Source organism: Oryzias melastigma, linkage group LG9 (assembly GCF_002922805.2).
Source record: "Oryzias melastigma strain HK-1 linkage group LG9, ASM292280v2, whole genome shotgun sequence".
Classification (NCBI taxonomy): Eukaryota; Metazoa; Chordata; class Actinopteri; order Beloniformes; family Adrianichthyidae; genus Oryzias; species Oryzias melastigma.
Window position 1 is genome coordinate 24,943,308 of NC_050520.1, and position 15,886 is coordinate 24,959,193.

Here is a 15,886-nt window from a genome sequence, read left to right on the forward strand (position 1 = left end):
TTGCATTGGCTAATTGCTGCAGTTTCTGGTCTGAAAAAAATGTACATTTCCAGAGATTGTAAATAACTTAAGATTATCACATTTTAAAAATTGCTTTGTGATGTAATTGTATTCAAAAGCTTAACTGTACTCAAATGATTTTTCAGTAGTTAACAAATCATAAAGGCATCTTTACACAATAATGTGTTACAAACAAGCAAAAGGCAAAGAGACTCAGTAAGGGTACAAATGAAAATCTTTTAATGCATTTTAGCACTTAATTTTAAGATTTACAAATATAAACAATATCACATTCACCTGAGGCGATAGAGGACAGCACAACACCCAAAATACAACAGGCAATGTATGAAGCAAGGGTTTCAATTTACAGGAATATTCACAATAAGATGCCACCATAGAAAACCAGACGCGTGGGACTCAAGGTTTGATCTGTCAACTTCCTCCGACTGACTTGTGGGTGTCAAATCCCACCGACTGCATACTGCCACAGGCTCAGAGCTGATAAATTAGATGGATTACTTTAAATTGTGTAAGACGGCTCCGTCAAAGTCACAGAATAAATACAAACTGTAATAAAAAAAAATAAATTAATGTTGAAATATTGAAGAAAAACCCTAATAAAACATAACACTCCACATTAAAAAGTATAAATGTAAAACATGAGGGTGTAACAGAATTTTACAGTTCGTTTACTATTTTATCTTCACTGAAATACATTCCAAAAAAAACAAAGTTGATGACAATTTAGTCACTTCACATGCAGTATTTAATATGATATGGAAATGAACTGTCAAACGTTGATATTGGCACACTGATATGTGACGGCAAGAAGGATACTCTCTGTTTTCTACGCCAAACAGGCTCTGTGGTACTTACATGCCTGGAACACTAAACTTATGAAATGCTGCTTTTACAAAAATACAAATTTCAAAATTTGAAAGAATAAAAATAACTCAGTTACTTACAACCACATCTTTAGAAAAGCACAGCCTTAACAGAAACACATGCATGCTTTTTTTCCTTTTATCAGTTCAGTGAGAACCCGAGCTTTCCCTCCAGAACCTTCCCTCGTTTCATCTAAGACAGTGATTCAGAGACTTATTATCACAGGACCGGTTGTTCCATTAAGTGCAAAGACAGACAGACTGAGCGCGTTCGTCCCGGTAGGAGCTAGCTGGTCTTCTGTAGGAGTTTCTCTTCTTTTAGTCTGAATGGTACGCTGACTGACATCTCTGCGATGAACCTCTCGCAGGCCGTCGTGGTCACCTGCTTGCAGAAGCGGAGGTCGATCTGGCAGATGCTTCCACAGCGTTTGAAAAAGCTTAAGGAATGATCTGTAACGCGGTTACAAACTGGAAGAGAGCAAAAAAAATAAAAGAGAGAGAAGAAATCAGTTATGCCCGTGACATCAGCTTCCTTTTCAGATGGGTATTTTGAAGGTAATAAAAAAATAAAGGGACAAAACTTGTTATGTTTGTATCAAATTTCATGGTAAATGTAAAAATAAAAATTGGATTTATAAAATTCCACCTAGTATTCAAAAATGCTCCCAACTAAAGCTTTAAAAATTAGTTTTTTCAACAATGAAGCCTAACTTCAAGCTATTCTGAGAACTTTACCTGAAGAAAACAGGTGATTTTGTTGCCGTTGTTAATGCTAATTGACACATATTGTGCTCAAAAACATAAAAAAACCCAAATTCTTTTTTTTTTTGCATTTTAGATGAGATTTTTTTATTTCTAATTTTAAAAACAATTACTTAAATATTTTGTAAGAGAACATGAAACTCTATTTTTTGTTTTATTGATAAAGTTTGACCTAAAATTAATTCTGGTGACTTTAGAGGTTCTAAATCTTCTTATCTGTTCGTAAAACTCGAGACAAACGTGAAGTTGTGGTCAAATGCTTAACACACTTGTTGGGGAGTCGCTTCGAGAAGAAAATGCATTGTAATGCTACAGTTGACTTCTATCTGAAAGGACTAAACTGTTGTCTCACTAATATCTGGCTCTGCTAACAGTTACTTTTCTTCTATTTTGAGTAAAACTTATTGCAGCATTTTTGTGTTAGTTTCAAACTAAGGACAGATTTGTTTTGTAGGGGGGGTTATAACTTTGCCTGTGACACTAAGAGATCTACGGCCTTTAGGTTTGATCTTTAATATATCTGACGACTCCATAATACCTCCACAAACCCAGGTGTTTATGTCTCTATACTGCCGCCCTAACTTAACCTAAAGCCTTGGATCTCACCTGATAGGTTGATTTCTGTGAGGGAGTCTCTGGTTGTGGTCCCTGCTGCTGTAAGTAAGTTAACAGACTGGTCATTAATATGGTTGCAGTAACTCAGGTCCAACCTGGACAGCAAAGGCATCTGCCGACTTATGAGCCGCAGGGACGCGTCGGTGATGTCCAGTCCTGCCAGCCGCAGGTCCTCCACGTTCCTCAACTTGCAACAATTGTCCAGCTGACCTGTCACACAGATAGTTGGAGCACAAATTAGTTCATTTTCGTCAGCATTCTCAAATCATCCAAAATTTTCTATAAAAAAAATGTTTTTGTCGTAAAAAGCTTTTATTTCCCTCTCAGCTGTTGTAGTCTGGTGGGATGGAGAGGAAAAGTGAAAGCACTGTTTATTCTAGATAAATAAATATGAAAGAAAAACTGAAGTTAACACACAGCTGCCAGTTTCAACATGGTTTAAAGATAGATATGTAGCTGACAATGTGGCTGCGAGGGACAGATGACTGAACGAGTTCAACAGGACACTGTTAATGTCAGTAGAGGAACCTGTAGTTCTCGTCTTCTGATGGTCAAAATGATTTCTAAAAATATATTTTGACATTTTTTTGGAGGCTCAGATGATTAACATTTATGCCAATAGAAACCTTAAGAGCTAAATTATTTTTTTTAAGTGGCGACAAAAGAACTTTGTAACACATTTCTTGAAAGTATTTCAGTGTCTTTACATACAGACAATTATGAAGGTCACAATGTGAAAAATGTTCTGTGAGATTCAAAGTATCCCGACCGCATTCCTTCAACTAAAAGATTTCACTCTGTTCTGAAATTTCCTTTTCAGTTTTTTCCTTCTTCAGAGCTCAAATATTTTCAGAGTTACACAAGGCAGACGGTGCTTCCTGCACATCTTTCAGATGGGACTGATAAGTCAGCTGAGGAAATAGTTACTTAATTCTGGGCTTAAATCTCTGACAGCAACTAGAAGACTGTATGTGAAATAGACAAGAATTTATTAAAAACCAAAAAAGTATAACTTTTGTTTCTTTACAATGTGATCACTTCTAAAAAAACATTCTTGTCTAAGCAAGACATCATTAAAATGTTTTTTCTGAGACTCTATTAGCAAATACTTTTCCAATGACAAAGGTCACCCTCTTGTAGTAAACAACTCTCTTCTTAAACTTGTTGCACCCTTTCCTGGTTTTGTTTTCAAACTGCTCCAACAAGCTCCAACATGAAGGAACTTCTTTTTCCCTTCTCTGCTGTATTGATTTGTCACTCACTTCCTCATAGCACATCTCCTTTTCTTTGCGGTTATGTTTTAACATTTGGTTTGTTCACTCTTTGGCTCCAGTAAGTGAGAGATTTTTTTTCTGCAAAAGGAAAAAGGGAATTGAATCTTGAGTTTGCTGACTCACTATAGTGTACAAAAAAATGTGTTCTTTTTTATTCAAAATCACATCTATTTGTCTCCTTTGGGATACTGAATATTATCTAGCGTAGTAATGTGTCTAAGTGCTGCAACATATATGATAGTGCAGTTAGAAGGTTTGAGTTTGGTCGTACCTGGTCTGTTGTCTGTAGGCGGCGAGAGGAGGTCCCTCATCTGTGCATCTTTGAGTCCTTCCACCCACTGTATGTCCAGGGTGCGCAGCAGAGGGCAGCTGGAGGTGCAGAGTGCAGAAACGGCCGCCCAAGAACAGCCCGACAGCTTCAACACTCGCAGACCTGAACCACAAAGAAAGCTTTTTAAATGTGGCGCTAACGTCACAGAGAAACACCTTATTTGAGGTTCTCTTATAATCACACTCACCTGGTAATCTGTTAATAAGCCAGCTGAGCTGCTTTTTAGAAATGTTGGTCCAACTGAGATCCAGGGAAACCGGCTGTCTGCGGACGATTCCACTGAGCATGAGAGGGGTGATCGACGTGCAGCGGTTCAGATCAATCTTTGTCCAAAGTCTCTTATCACAACACCTGGAGTACAGAAGGTGATATTTATGAAGCATGTCAATTAAGCTGAACTTAAAAATATACAGTCAAGCCTGAAAGTGTTAATCGCCCTGATAAATTAGGAATACTTGACTTTTTGTTAATTTTCTTAACAAAAATGCATCTCGTCTTATTCTTATTGAACCATTTCCAATCAGGAAGGAACTCGTTGGTTGACTGAAAGTCCCGTTAGGTCAGAACCGGCCAAGGGACGAATAGTTTCAGGCTGGACTGTCTAGGTGCAGTGCAGACGTACCATCTGTTCCACGTCTTGCAAACTCTCATGCAGACACACAGCTCCTGGTGTGTGAGGTAGCTGAATATTTTCATCCACACCTCGCGCTGCATGACGTGCGCTTTCCCGTCTTTCAGAGGCAGCCTGTCGGGAGGCGGGCTTATGGGGGGCGGCCGGATGACGTGCCGCTCCATTTGGACGCACTTGGGCGGGGAGCGCGGGGGCACCGGCCGCGTCGTCGGGGTGCTGCGGTTAAAACCGAGCGGCGTGATCCGACTTGGGTAGAAGTGCCGCAGTTCCCAGGGGGTCCCGTTCATCTCTTTGGTCTTGAGGTGGGACCGCTGATCGGCAAGCTCGTTGCCGTTGCGAAACAACCGCTTGGGCTCCTCGTTTTCCATCTCTGGCTCCACCTTGAGAGGCTGCCGGTTCTCGTTAGCCAGGGAGTCCTCCGTCTTCTGGATTTCTTGGTTCAGTTCTTTGCTCAGTTCTCGGCTCAGGTCTCTGTTAGGCAAGCGCCGCTTACGTCGAGCTTTTGGACGGTGACCCTTCTCCTGCGTCTCGCTGCCGCCCTCGCTGCTGGGACCGGCCTGTGGAGAGCTGCAGTGGGATTGGTCGCTGTCTCCGAGAGGCGTTCTGATGGAAGGGTTCAAGTGATCCATTTTTGAGTCCTTGTAATCCCATTCATCTTCTGTGTCTCCAAACCGCCCTTTTCTATCTATGCTGCTCCGGAATTGCTCCCTTACTTCATCATCGTCATCCTCATATGTATCTTCATCATCCTCTTCGGTCTTGATTTCCTGTAAAGTTAAAAGTAATCGTGGATTCAAACACTGTGAGAACCACTAATATTGCTACACACTTCTAAAGAATGTGGGCCGTGTCTGTTACACAAACCTTCCTCTTCACACTGAGATCCTCCTCCTCCTCATCATCAAACAGCTTCCTCTTCTTCCTCAGTTTGTCCTCAGGCCTGGAGCGTGGCAGGTTGCTGGGGGACAGCAGAGGTGGCTGTCGGTGGATGGAATCCTCGAGCCTCTGCCTCGGCGTTTCCTCGCGGTCCGGCTTCCTTTTGGGTACGGACGAAACGTCTCCCTCCTCCTTTCCAGGTTTCTGTTCCCGCAGCAAGGAGCCGGGGAGGTTGGAGGCGTACTTGAACCCCGGACCCCTTTTTTGCTTCAATACCAAAGGGGACAACAATTGCAAAGCGACTTTATACCTTCAGCTTATGGAGACCAGGAAACTCAGCACAAACGCTTAAGCTAATGTTTGACAAACTTGCTCTGCTGACCAAAATATCAAGTCGTTGCTCTTCTGTGACTCACATAGCTATGTGTGAATGACATAGCAAACAAATGAGTAAACAGGAAGTTGGTTAAATATAAAACTGGTGAAACTCAAATACACACAAAAAAATAAAGGAGGAAAAAAAAAAAACCTGTCTGACACTAAAACCAGTTGTTTCTGAAATACGTGGAACACTGACTTAGAGTGCAATTCAGTCACACACATTTCTACTCACTTTTCCACTTTTCCCAGCATGGTTGCACTTTGGACATTCCCAGCAGTTAGGGAGTTCATCGTTCACCACTCCTGAGGCGTCACTCACCTGAAGGAGATTAAAGAGTGATGCACACAGTTTTAACTCCGACCACAAACTCTGACCATGTTCTACACCAAGCTTCTGTGTGTCAAACAGGACAGGGGAAGTGAAAGAAGAAAAGACAGTTGAAATGTTTGCTCGGCAGGTTTGTCAGCACAGCTGAACTAGAGCGGGAGTTTGAAGTTTTCCTTTAGTGATTACAAGAAGTACAAACAATCAAGTATTTTTGCTGAACTATCCTAAATATTTTCAATTAGGTTTCTGTGACAAAAACACGTCATACACAATAAGAGAGAGAGGGAAAAAAAAGAACTAAAGGCGTGATGTTTAGAGCATTAAAGCCATTTGCATTTTTTTTTAATAATTCCACTTTAAATGCGGACAAAAATAAAAAAAGTATCTATCCAAACCATGATTACCACACACTAGACTGCATGAATTTCATCTACCATAGTCAGCTTTTCCTTTAGGACAGTGAACCGAGTATGAATCACATCATACAGTACTTCTCTAATGTTCGAGTCATTCAAACTTAGCAACAATATAATTATGTTGTTTAAACTCAATTTCAGCATCAAATTGACTTAATTGCCCGAAGCACAACTGCCTGGATCACGTCTGTGGTATTAAAATGATCTGAAATTCATTCGACTCACACATTGACAGTCGTAATTACTCGGCGGAGTTGCTCAACAGTTACCAGCCGGGCTTTCAGTACCTTGAGGCAGTTGGGATGAACAATCTCGTTGCAGATGGAGCACTCCATTAACATAAAGTTGAATTTGTCCTCATCGTCTTGAAGTGTGTCCTCCTTCCCTGCCTCTTTGCAAACAACACACACTGCGGTGTGAGGCAGGACGGGCTGTAGAGAAAACAAAAGAAAGCGCTGCTATGATATGTCATCATCCTTTTGCAACAGTATCATGAGTTGTATTTATTGTGAGATGCGTCAAATCTTTTTTCTTTAAATGCTGACATACCGCGATACACTGCCTCATGATGCACGACTGCTTCATGCGTCCCGGTCCACCAAACTTCTTCATGTCCTTGCAGAAGTGACACTCTCCGCATTCGGTCCGCAGGCAAGCCTCACACTTGCGGCAGCGCGTCCGCCTCCGCCTGGCTCCGGACGTGCTGCGGTTGGACGGCAGCTTAACGGTCGACGTCGTCCCCATCTTGGGTTTGGGCCGGTTAGCCGCCCGCTGCTGAAAACAAATCGTTCAGGTTTAACTGTAGTGAAATGTGATGAATGGTAAGAAAATTAAACCTATTGGACGTGCTGATCGGTTCAGTTTTAATTGTGTAAAATATATTAATTAAATCATGCAAAATTTGTATGCAATACAGTATAAAGTCTGAAGGACTCATGTTTCAAAGACATTATTTTCGATCAAAAACTTTATTGTTCAGTAGGCTTAATCGACTATTAAAATAGTCAACGACTAATTTAATAGTCGATTAGTCGTTCCTTTATATCATATAGTGTCAGAGTGTAGAGTAAAGTTGAACACAGCTGTGACTGTTCAGCACCAAAAAATGTACTTTTTTTATATTTAAGTCAGTGAGACCAATATGTTATCTTCTGTGAAGAATAGTTCTTTGTTTCAGATGCTGACCTCATTTGATTTAATCTTGTTTTAACGCCAGAACCAAATGAAGGACAGAGGCTGCATGATTCATTAAAGGTTTAATCAACTATCATCTTAATTGTCTTTATTTTGAATTAGTTTAAAGCAAATGATGGTTAAGATGTGTGCTTTACACCCACTTTGTGCATGACCCGATTAGTTGACTAATTGGAAAAAATAATCAGTGAGTAGTCGACTACTAAAATAATCATTTGTGGCAGCCCTATCGTTCAGTCATAGATGATTGAAAAAACAATGGAATTTATGTCTGCATTTTCAGTCACAAGAGCCAATCACATCCACATAGAGTAAAAAAATAAATAAATCCCTTCACTGAAATGCTGCAGTCACACACATGGTAACAGCTGGTGATTCCGCTTTGATCTATCAGGAAATCACTAAGCAGAATTATGAAATGGTTATAAATAATCAAATCTGTGTGTGCTGCATTTTTCTGCTTCTTCCCAGCGGCCACAACAGGACTACAAAAGACTCTGAAGAAAAAGACTAATCATAGACCATGACAGTCATCTTACTCTAGCAAGAAGGGTTACCTTGGCAACACATTTGCCTTCCTAGTGGCAAATGTTTGAATATGGGCCTGTGAGAGAGATGGATAAAAATAGGCTCATAAGAGGCAGTTATTGTTTTATTTGAGGCTGTGAACATTTTCCAGCTGTCATTTCTGCTTATTATGGGTAACAGAGACGCATCCCACGTGAAATGGATAAATGTCGTGGCTCACTTGATGATTGTTGAGCATGTCTTTCAAACAACAAGCCCGATTTTTCTCCACTCCAACAAATACATTTCCCTCACTGTGGGCAGGTATAACAAGTACATTTCAATAGAAAGGGAACAGGTTTTTCCAGGCTTTCCACATTCTCAACAACTGATGTTTAAATTTGGAGCAAGAGAAGGGACAAAGTAGAAATGTACCTCAATCCTTTCTAAGAAAATCATCAAAATTAATGATGCACAGCATCGTCCTTCTTTAACAGTTCACCATAAATCTTGAGAAGGAGTTTAAAATTCTACATTTTAGAGATTTTTTTTTTTTTAAGTGTGAGGTGGGTTTTCTTCATGCAAACACTTCCAGGAAAGAAACGTGAGAAGCTATTACAAACAGACATAATGTCAATAACAGTTTGTCCAATAGCATGGTGCGTTCTGCAAAATGTTTAGATCATAGGCTGGACTACTTTCTAACAGAGCGAGAAGAGAACGTTGCAAGGTGTTGACAAAACGCTGCATTTTTAATTTCCTCCTCAGAAATGTCTGACTAAATTGTAAACGGCTGATCATTCTCTCTGTTGTCCTGCAGTGACTTGTTTAGCATGCACATATCATCTGCTAACAAATTTAAATTAATGGATCTGAAAGTGTCCACTTTGCAGTTTTTGTAGAAAAAAATAACAATCTTAGCATCTGGTTGCAAATGTGTCCAATGTCCACTTTCATAAATGAGATACACAAAAGTTAGTGACACACTATAACACTAGATGTCCACTGCTTAGTAGATGCATTTCTAAAAAAACAAACTAAAGCAGATATGCAGAGCTCTGACCCATAAGCAGTATCCGTTATCAGCTGACTTGTCCTTACAGTAACTCTAGAACAATACGTCAGGAATTTAGGATTGTTGCCAATGACTATAAACAAACAAAAAAAAAAAGAAAAGAAAGAAAAGTCCTCCACAGTGAGCACAGCCTCACACTGGACATAAGTGGGAGAAAGTCACAAGGCTTATTAGTTACAGGATTTCTTCGAAAGGCATTTCTGACCATGTGTCTCAAGTGACGATTTCAAACTTTCAATTGGTGATTAAGTGTCAGTGGGTGTTGTGGATAGAGATTATGTAAGCACAGCGAAGTGACTTACAAATCACATATTTTTATGGCCAATTGTCAAGCCAAGTTTCACTTGTGCAATGCACTAAACTAGGTGTGATTCATGGCTGCACTTAATCCCACAAATGTTCACCTCTATGCTGGCATTAACACTTTCTCCAGGGCTGCCTTAACTGCTTAACCAGGTCCATGGTCAGTGTTTGGAGGAGACCTCTGCTCCTCAGTTCTGGAACCACTGGATCAACAAGCAACAGAAGTAAGAGCTACTTCATTGTTCCCTCTCCCCATCCCCCTCCTAGGTCCCTGCCCCAACAACGTTTTGCCTAAAGCCTTCTTAAAGGCGCAGAGTGGTGGGACAAGTTTTGGAAGTGTGTGTGTGTGTGCCAAGAAACAAATCAAAAATAAAAATCATAAAACGGACGTTTCCATTGCGTGAAATAAGAACTTCTAACAGTACAACGCAGAGCAGTCAAACTGCTGAGGGATAGAGGCTTCTGGCCACAGCAGGAATTTTGAAACATGATTGGATGAAGCTGCTGAGTAGTAGAGATGGACAGTACAAAATGGGTCAGTTCTGGATAACATGATAAGAGGGGAAAAAATTAAATAAAATGTACACTGTCATTTTGACTCTCGGTAAATATACAATTAAATAATATTTACAAGCGCTGTTTAAGTCCCCTAATTAGTCGAGAAAAGACGTTTAAAAAAGACGATGTACTCCTTTCAACCTGACTCACATAAACACAAGAAGAGCGGGTGTAACGTCAACCTGAAGTAACCGCTGAAAAACGCTTTCCTTTTGTCTCGGTGTCCCCGGTACAGCTCACAGTACGGTACAATGTTGTTCAAATAAAGTGTAAAAACATTTACCTGCTCGGACTCCGACTCGTATTCCTCATCCTCTCCACTCATTGACAAGGCCATGACTCTCCTCTCTCATCGCTTGTGAACAGCAAACGAAACTAACATGGCTGAACAAACCACCAGATCAGCCCGTTCCCCCTCCTTCACGTCATTACGAGCGTGCTGCCTTCACGTGCCATGGGAAAGAGCGGTGCCGTGTTATCTAATCAACCTCTGCTTTTCACTTTGTTGGAAACAGGCAGCTGTGAACCCTAATTTGAATACAGGAATTGTATTAGTGATTTTATGTATACATACAACCCAAAAAACTAACGGATTACGTCTTATACTAGGTAAAATCGTTTAGTTAAGACAATAAGACAAGGCTTGCAACTGCTGTTTGAGTATGCCACGTGAATGCAGCATCACTGTTGCAGGAAGTGAAGATAGGCAGGTAAGACAAGACAGTTCACTCAGACACGTCGAGTCAGTGTGCCATTTTTCTTATCTTCTTTTTTTAAGGGAGTGGTTGTGGTTATGTTATGAGGGACATTTTTATGTTGTATTACTTAGAATTCATCGTACAAACTGTCCACTAAATTTAGAACTAAATTTTAAGATATTATACAGATCTTTTGTAAACATTGTTTTTATATATATATATATATCTATCATCATCCATTGTATGACAACATTATTATTATATATAGCTTTGACCTAATGTAAATACATTTTAAAGGCATATATAGTGACACTGGCTATTTTTACTTTATTTTTTTTCCCTGCTCTTATAACCACGTTGCTAATTTGGGGGATAAAAAAACATAACATTTTGCAGGCATTCATACTGAAAACTATCATAAATTATGTGCAAATGTGGTCAGTTCCACCACAAATAAAATCCAGCACTGATATTTTCAGACAATAAACATGAGAATCAATCTGTACGCTTTCATTTAAACTTTTTCCATACAATTACAATTTATTTATTTTTTAATATAATATTTTCATGTGTTCCTTGATTTCATTGCCTTCTTTTCAGAAAAGAACAATGGTGACATTTTTAACAGTCGTGTTTTGGTTTTGCATGCTGAATGAGAAGTTGCATCAGCTGCCTGCAGGATTCTTCTTTAACTGTCACCACTCTTTAAAAACTCAAATTATACTGAAAAGAACCTTGTCAGCACTATACACGAAATACTTTCACTTTTTATTGTTTCAGGTTTGCATGCTTGAGCTGCTAGAAGCCTATAATTTGTTTAAACACGGTGAAACCCACTTTTATTATTAGATGTGTGGAGTAAATGTAATACATTATACTATAATGGGATAGTATGAAAATCTATTTGAAATACAAAGTAAATCAAATGTAATTTTACATTGTATTTTTTATTAAAATGTCTGAATTAAAAAAGAGAAACTTTTACTTTTGTAAATGTAGAATTGGCGGCGCACAGAGGAAAGGGGCGAGCCCAGCGGCAGCAAGGGATTGTGGGTATCTTGAGTTTCCTTACTGTCAGCTGTTGCGCCAAAGTTTTGACATAACTTCCTAACTTACTCCGACCAGGTTAATATAGTATTATTTCTATAAAAAAAAAAAAGAACACCGTTTTTTTTTTTACTTTATCGCTGGCGTTTACTCCGTCCTAACTGCTAAGAACAAAACTATTTCAGAAAACTAGTTTTCAGACTTTTACTAAAAAACTTTCGCTATGAGTAGCGAGCACTCTCTGCAGGCTCTGTCTTGGAGAAAATTGTATCTAAGTCGAGCCAAATTAAAAGCCACCAGTCGAACTTCAGCGCTCCTGTCGGGTTTCGCAATGGTAAGTTTGTTTGCCTTCGAGATTTGCGCGGTTCACGAGTGGATTTGTGTGTCGAGAGTTTCTCAAGAGCGGCGGAGTTCACGCCTTTATTTAGGCCCCGTTACTGTTCAGTGTGCGGGCACAGCATCCGTTCATTCAGGACACAGTACAGTAACCTATGTACATGAACGTCCATAATAACAAATATTGTTTGAGAATTTCTCTGATTCAAACTTTTTATAAGTTTTTTTGTAGCAAAAAAAAAAAAAAAAATACCTGTATTGAACAAACAGCTGAAAAAACAGCATTTAAAGGTACAGCTTAAATTTTATTTATATGATATTCCTTTATCAAAAAAGTAGTGCACTTAAAATGTATTTTATTAAGTATACTTGAGTGTAAGTAAAGCAAGTATAGTATAGTATACGTACCTGAAATATTAATTGAACACTTCTTCAGACTACATTGGAACAATTTACAATGCATAGATGGTATTTAATAAGTAAACTTTTAGAATAAGTACAATAGACTGCTTTATTTTAGCCCTTGTGCTCTCTTATGGGGTCCAGATGACCCCACCCTTATATTGATGTGTGATCCCTCCCATGACAAAGGTGGACAGGATTTTATGTTTTTTTATATTAATACTATGACTATTCATTATGAAAGCTTAATAGGTGGATCGGAAATATCTATAAGCTTCAACACCTTTAATTTAAACCCAGAGTCTTCACACTAAAAGAGCTATTTCTAGTTTCTTACTGACTAAAACCCCGTGAGAGCCGGAAAGTCTCATCTCACTTTAGACTTTTTAAAATTTTTGTGGCCATTAAGCCTTTTTTATTCTAAAATTTTGCGTCTACATTTTTACAATAATAGAATTATAAGAGTGTTATATTTTATAACATTTTTAATTTATTTTTACTTTAGTCAGCAGCAAGTTCCTTTCAAAATAAAATGCATCCTGTGTCAAATAACTAACTAACCTATTATTTTCAAAGCATTTTTCTTTATAAAGCCTAACAGCCACAACTGAGGGATAAAAGAGCCACACATAACTTCAAAACATAAATTAGACACCTGATTTAAGCAAAAGAAAAAAAAAAATGATGAAAAATTGATTTATATTTTCAATATTTGAATTACAGGTTTTTGGAGATCACAATTTTTTGTTTTTGTTGATACGGAGCCCTTTAATAATACACCATCTTTATCTTTTACCCAAACAGTTAAACCTTTTTTCTCTTGCATTGCCTAAAAACTAGTGTTCACTTTGAAATTTGTTCTTCCTTCAGCAACAACCAACTTTATAAGGTCTTTACAACTTCATAAATAAAACATGATTGATTTGATACTTCTCTTATCCGCAACCCTCATTTTTTACATTATTGAAGTAAGCGTATAGGAGCCGATTTTAATGCTTTGTCTTGGTGTCACAAATGGATAATCTCCATGAGTAGCCTCAAAAGCAAAAGCAAATAAATTCCTTTCAAACTGTCTTCTAGTCTTGAGAAGGAAAATCCAGTTTTTCTTGCATCAACAGGTTAATCTGGAACATTTAATGAACACAAAGGGCTAAATCAATAGGGGAAGTGACAAAAGAAAGATAGCAGCTTTAAAAGTAGGTTATCTGTGTAAACATTTGTATTAAAATTGCTTTTCCTGACTTCAACCATCCATTATGCAACCATCCATTTGTATGCATTTTCAAGTCACAGCAAATTGTCTTTGTTAATGTTTTCTAGGTTGCCATGGTGGAAGTACAGTTAGAGCCGGACCACGACTACCCTCCGGGGCTTCTGATAGCCTTCAGCGCTTGTACCACGGTGTTGGTTGCAGTGCATCTCTTTGCCCTCATGATCAGCACCTGCATCCTCCCGAATCTGGAGGCGGTCAGCAACGTGCACAACCTCAACTCGGTCAACGAGTCTCCACATGAGCGTATGCACCGCCACATTGAACTAGCCTGGGCTTTTTCCACCGTAATTGGCACGTTCCTCTTCCTGACGGAGGTGATGCTCCTCTGCTGGGTGAAGTTTTTGCCGCTCAAGGACAACAAGGAGACAAATAATGGCACCATCACCTCCGGCGAGGCGGCGGCCATCGCTTCCACCTGCATCATGGTGCCATTTGGCTTGGTCTTTATTGTTTTCGCCGCCCACTTCTACCGCACGCTCGTCAGCCATAAAACTGACAGGCAGATCCGAGAGCTGGAGCAGGTCATCAACCTGCACAACCAATTGGACCACACAACTGAGAACGAGGAGCTCAAGCCCATCCATTTCCCCTGATTTGAGAGGCTGAGTGTGGAAAAACAGGGACACTCAGCAGGTATCTTCCATGACAAATCCGTTCTTGTTTGTCAGATTTGCACAGATGGTTTTTCAGTTCAGGTGCGTTCTACATGCTGCATGTTCATCAGACTGGTCTTATCTGTTGAAGTGGAAAAATAATTTCTTTGTAGCTTTTGTTGTAATTATTTTAAAATAATTTGCCCCAAATGCTCAAATGTTCTTAAAAAGCAGCACTTAAAGTTACTTCACCTTTTTTGAGGTAATGAAATACATAAACCAAATACAGTTACTTTGCACAAAGAAATTGGTTTTATTTGTAAACTCTAAACAGGATCTAAAACTCATACTATGATCAGTTCAGTCCAATGATAAACTATTTATGGTAAACATTTTCAAAAGGCCATATCTTTGAATGTTAGTTTTTAGTAAAGCTTTTATTTCATCCTAATTTTAATGAATGTTTTGTCACAGCTTTTTCTCTGCTGAAGCTTTATTGTATCTCTCTTTTGTGTCACATAAATGTAGTTTTAAAGCAAATACAATTCTCAAATATCAGCTGAGATCTTGTTCAAATATTGCCCAATAGCCTCAGTTATCTTTTGATCTATTTTTAAAGTGTTCCCAGTGGTCTTTAAATATGATTATGGTGTAAAATGATGAAACCTGTGTCGCTTTCTAGGTCAGTTCCTGCAGAGCGGCAGGATTTAATTCAAAATTTGCATCTGTGGGTGTGGAAGTAATCCTGCCCTGACTTCCCATCATCACTTTGTTTACACTCTCTCCAACTCAGTTTACAACCCCAAGCTAACGTTAGCGGAGCAACAAAATGGCGAGTAATATCGGAGCTATCCAGCCGTTCAGTTTTGAGTTAGTTTCCAGCTCGGATGAGGAAAATGAAGATGTACATGGATCTATTTGTCTACAAGTGGATGCATCATAATGGAGTGAAGCAGGGAGACTGTGGCCCGTTGATTGTAGTTTGTATGTAGCAACTACAAATTTTTCAAACAGCATTTTTTTTATCTGCTCCTGATCCAATTTGAAATACTCAGAAACACAGTTTTAATTTTCTTTATGTCCTCTATTATGAGAAAAATGCTACAATAACAGATTAAAAACACCATATTCATTGGAGTGGGTCTTTAAAGTCACATTTACAAAGCTTTTTCATAATGTACTTTGGTGCTGTTCATTGTTACAGTAGGTTATCTGGCATAATTATGGATTTACATTTTACTTTTTTTAACTTACTTTCTAAAGTGCACCAAAATTGTTACAATAAGTGTGAGACTACAGACTTGAAAGGCCTGTATTTTTAATAGCTTCAGTCAATAATGCATCATTTTTTCCAAAGAAGGAAACAAATTTGTTAAATAAATGTTTAGCAGTTATGTGTGTT

The 15,886-nt window shown here is 38.9% G+C and overlaps 2 protein-coding genes across 8 annotated transcripts; one reads left to right on the top strand and one right to left on the bottom strand.

The window, feature by feature from the left end:
• Nucleotides 1-217: 217 nt before the first annotated feature.
• kdm2ba (lysine (K)-specific demethylase 2Ba) lies at nucleotides 218-10,590 on the bottom strand. 6 transcript variants are annotated; one of them, XM_024275236.2, is made up of 10 exons: nucleotides 10,419-10,589; nucleotides 7,048-7,272; nucleotides 6,786-6,929; nucleotides 5,987-6,073; nucleotides 5,362-5,658; nucleotides 4,489-5,264; nucleotides 4,054-4,217; nucleotides 3,807-3,968; nucleotides 2,357-2,471; nucleotides 218-1,352 (listed from the first exon to the last, which is right to left on the bottom strand). In XM_024275236.2, the coding sequence occupies exons 1-10, from the start codon at nucleotides 10,470-10,472 to the stop codon at nucleotides 1,346-1,348; spliced, it is 2,031 nt and encodes a 676-aa protein (XP_024131004.1). In that variant the 5' UTR covers nucleotides 10,473-10,589; the 3' UTR covers nucleotides 218-1,345. The 6 variants fall into 6 exon arrangements, with proteins under 6 accessions (XP_024131004.1, XP_024131001.1, XP_024131003.1 ...); XM_024275233.2 differs by having other exon boundaries at nucleotides 2,253-2,471; nucleotides 7,048-7,269; nucleotides 10,419-10,587; XM_024275235.2 differs by having other exon boundaries at nucleotides 2,253-2,471; nucleotides 5,362-5,640; nucleotides 10,419-10,586.
• Nucleotides 10,591-10,628: 38 nt separating this feature from the next.
• LOC112148274 (calcium release-activated calcium channel protein 1) lies at nucleotides 10,629-15,304 on the top strand. 2 transcript variants are annotated; one of them, XM_024275239.2, is made up of 2 exons: nucleotides 10,629-10,845; nucleotides 13,939-15,304. In XM_024275239.2, the coding sequence occupies exons 1-2, from the start codon at nucleotides 10,798-10,800 to the stop codon at nucleotides 14,482-14,484; spliced, it is 594 nt and encodes a 197-aa protein (XP_024131007.1). In that variant the 5' UTR covers nucleotides 10,629-10,797; the 3' UTR covers nucleotides 14,485-15,304. The 2 variants fall into 2 exon arrangements, with proteins under 2 accessions (XP_024131007.1, XP_024131006.1); XM_024275238.2 differs by lacking the exon at nucleotides 10,629-10,845 and adding an exon at nucleotides 12,098-12,214.
• Nucleotides 15,305-15,886: the final 582 nt, after the last annotated feature.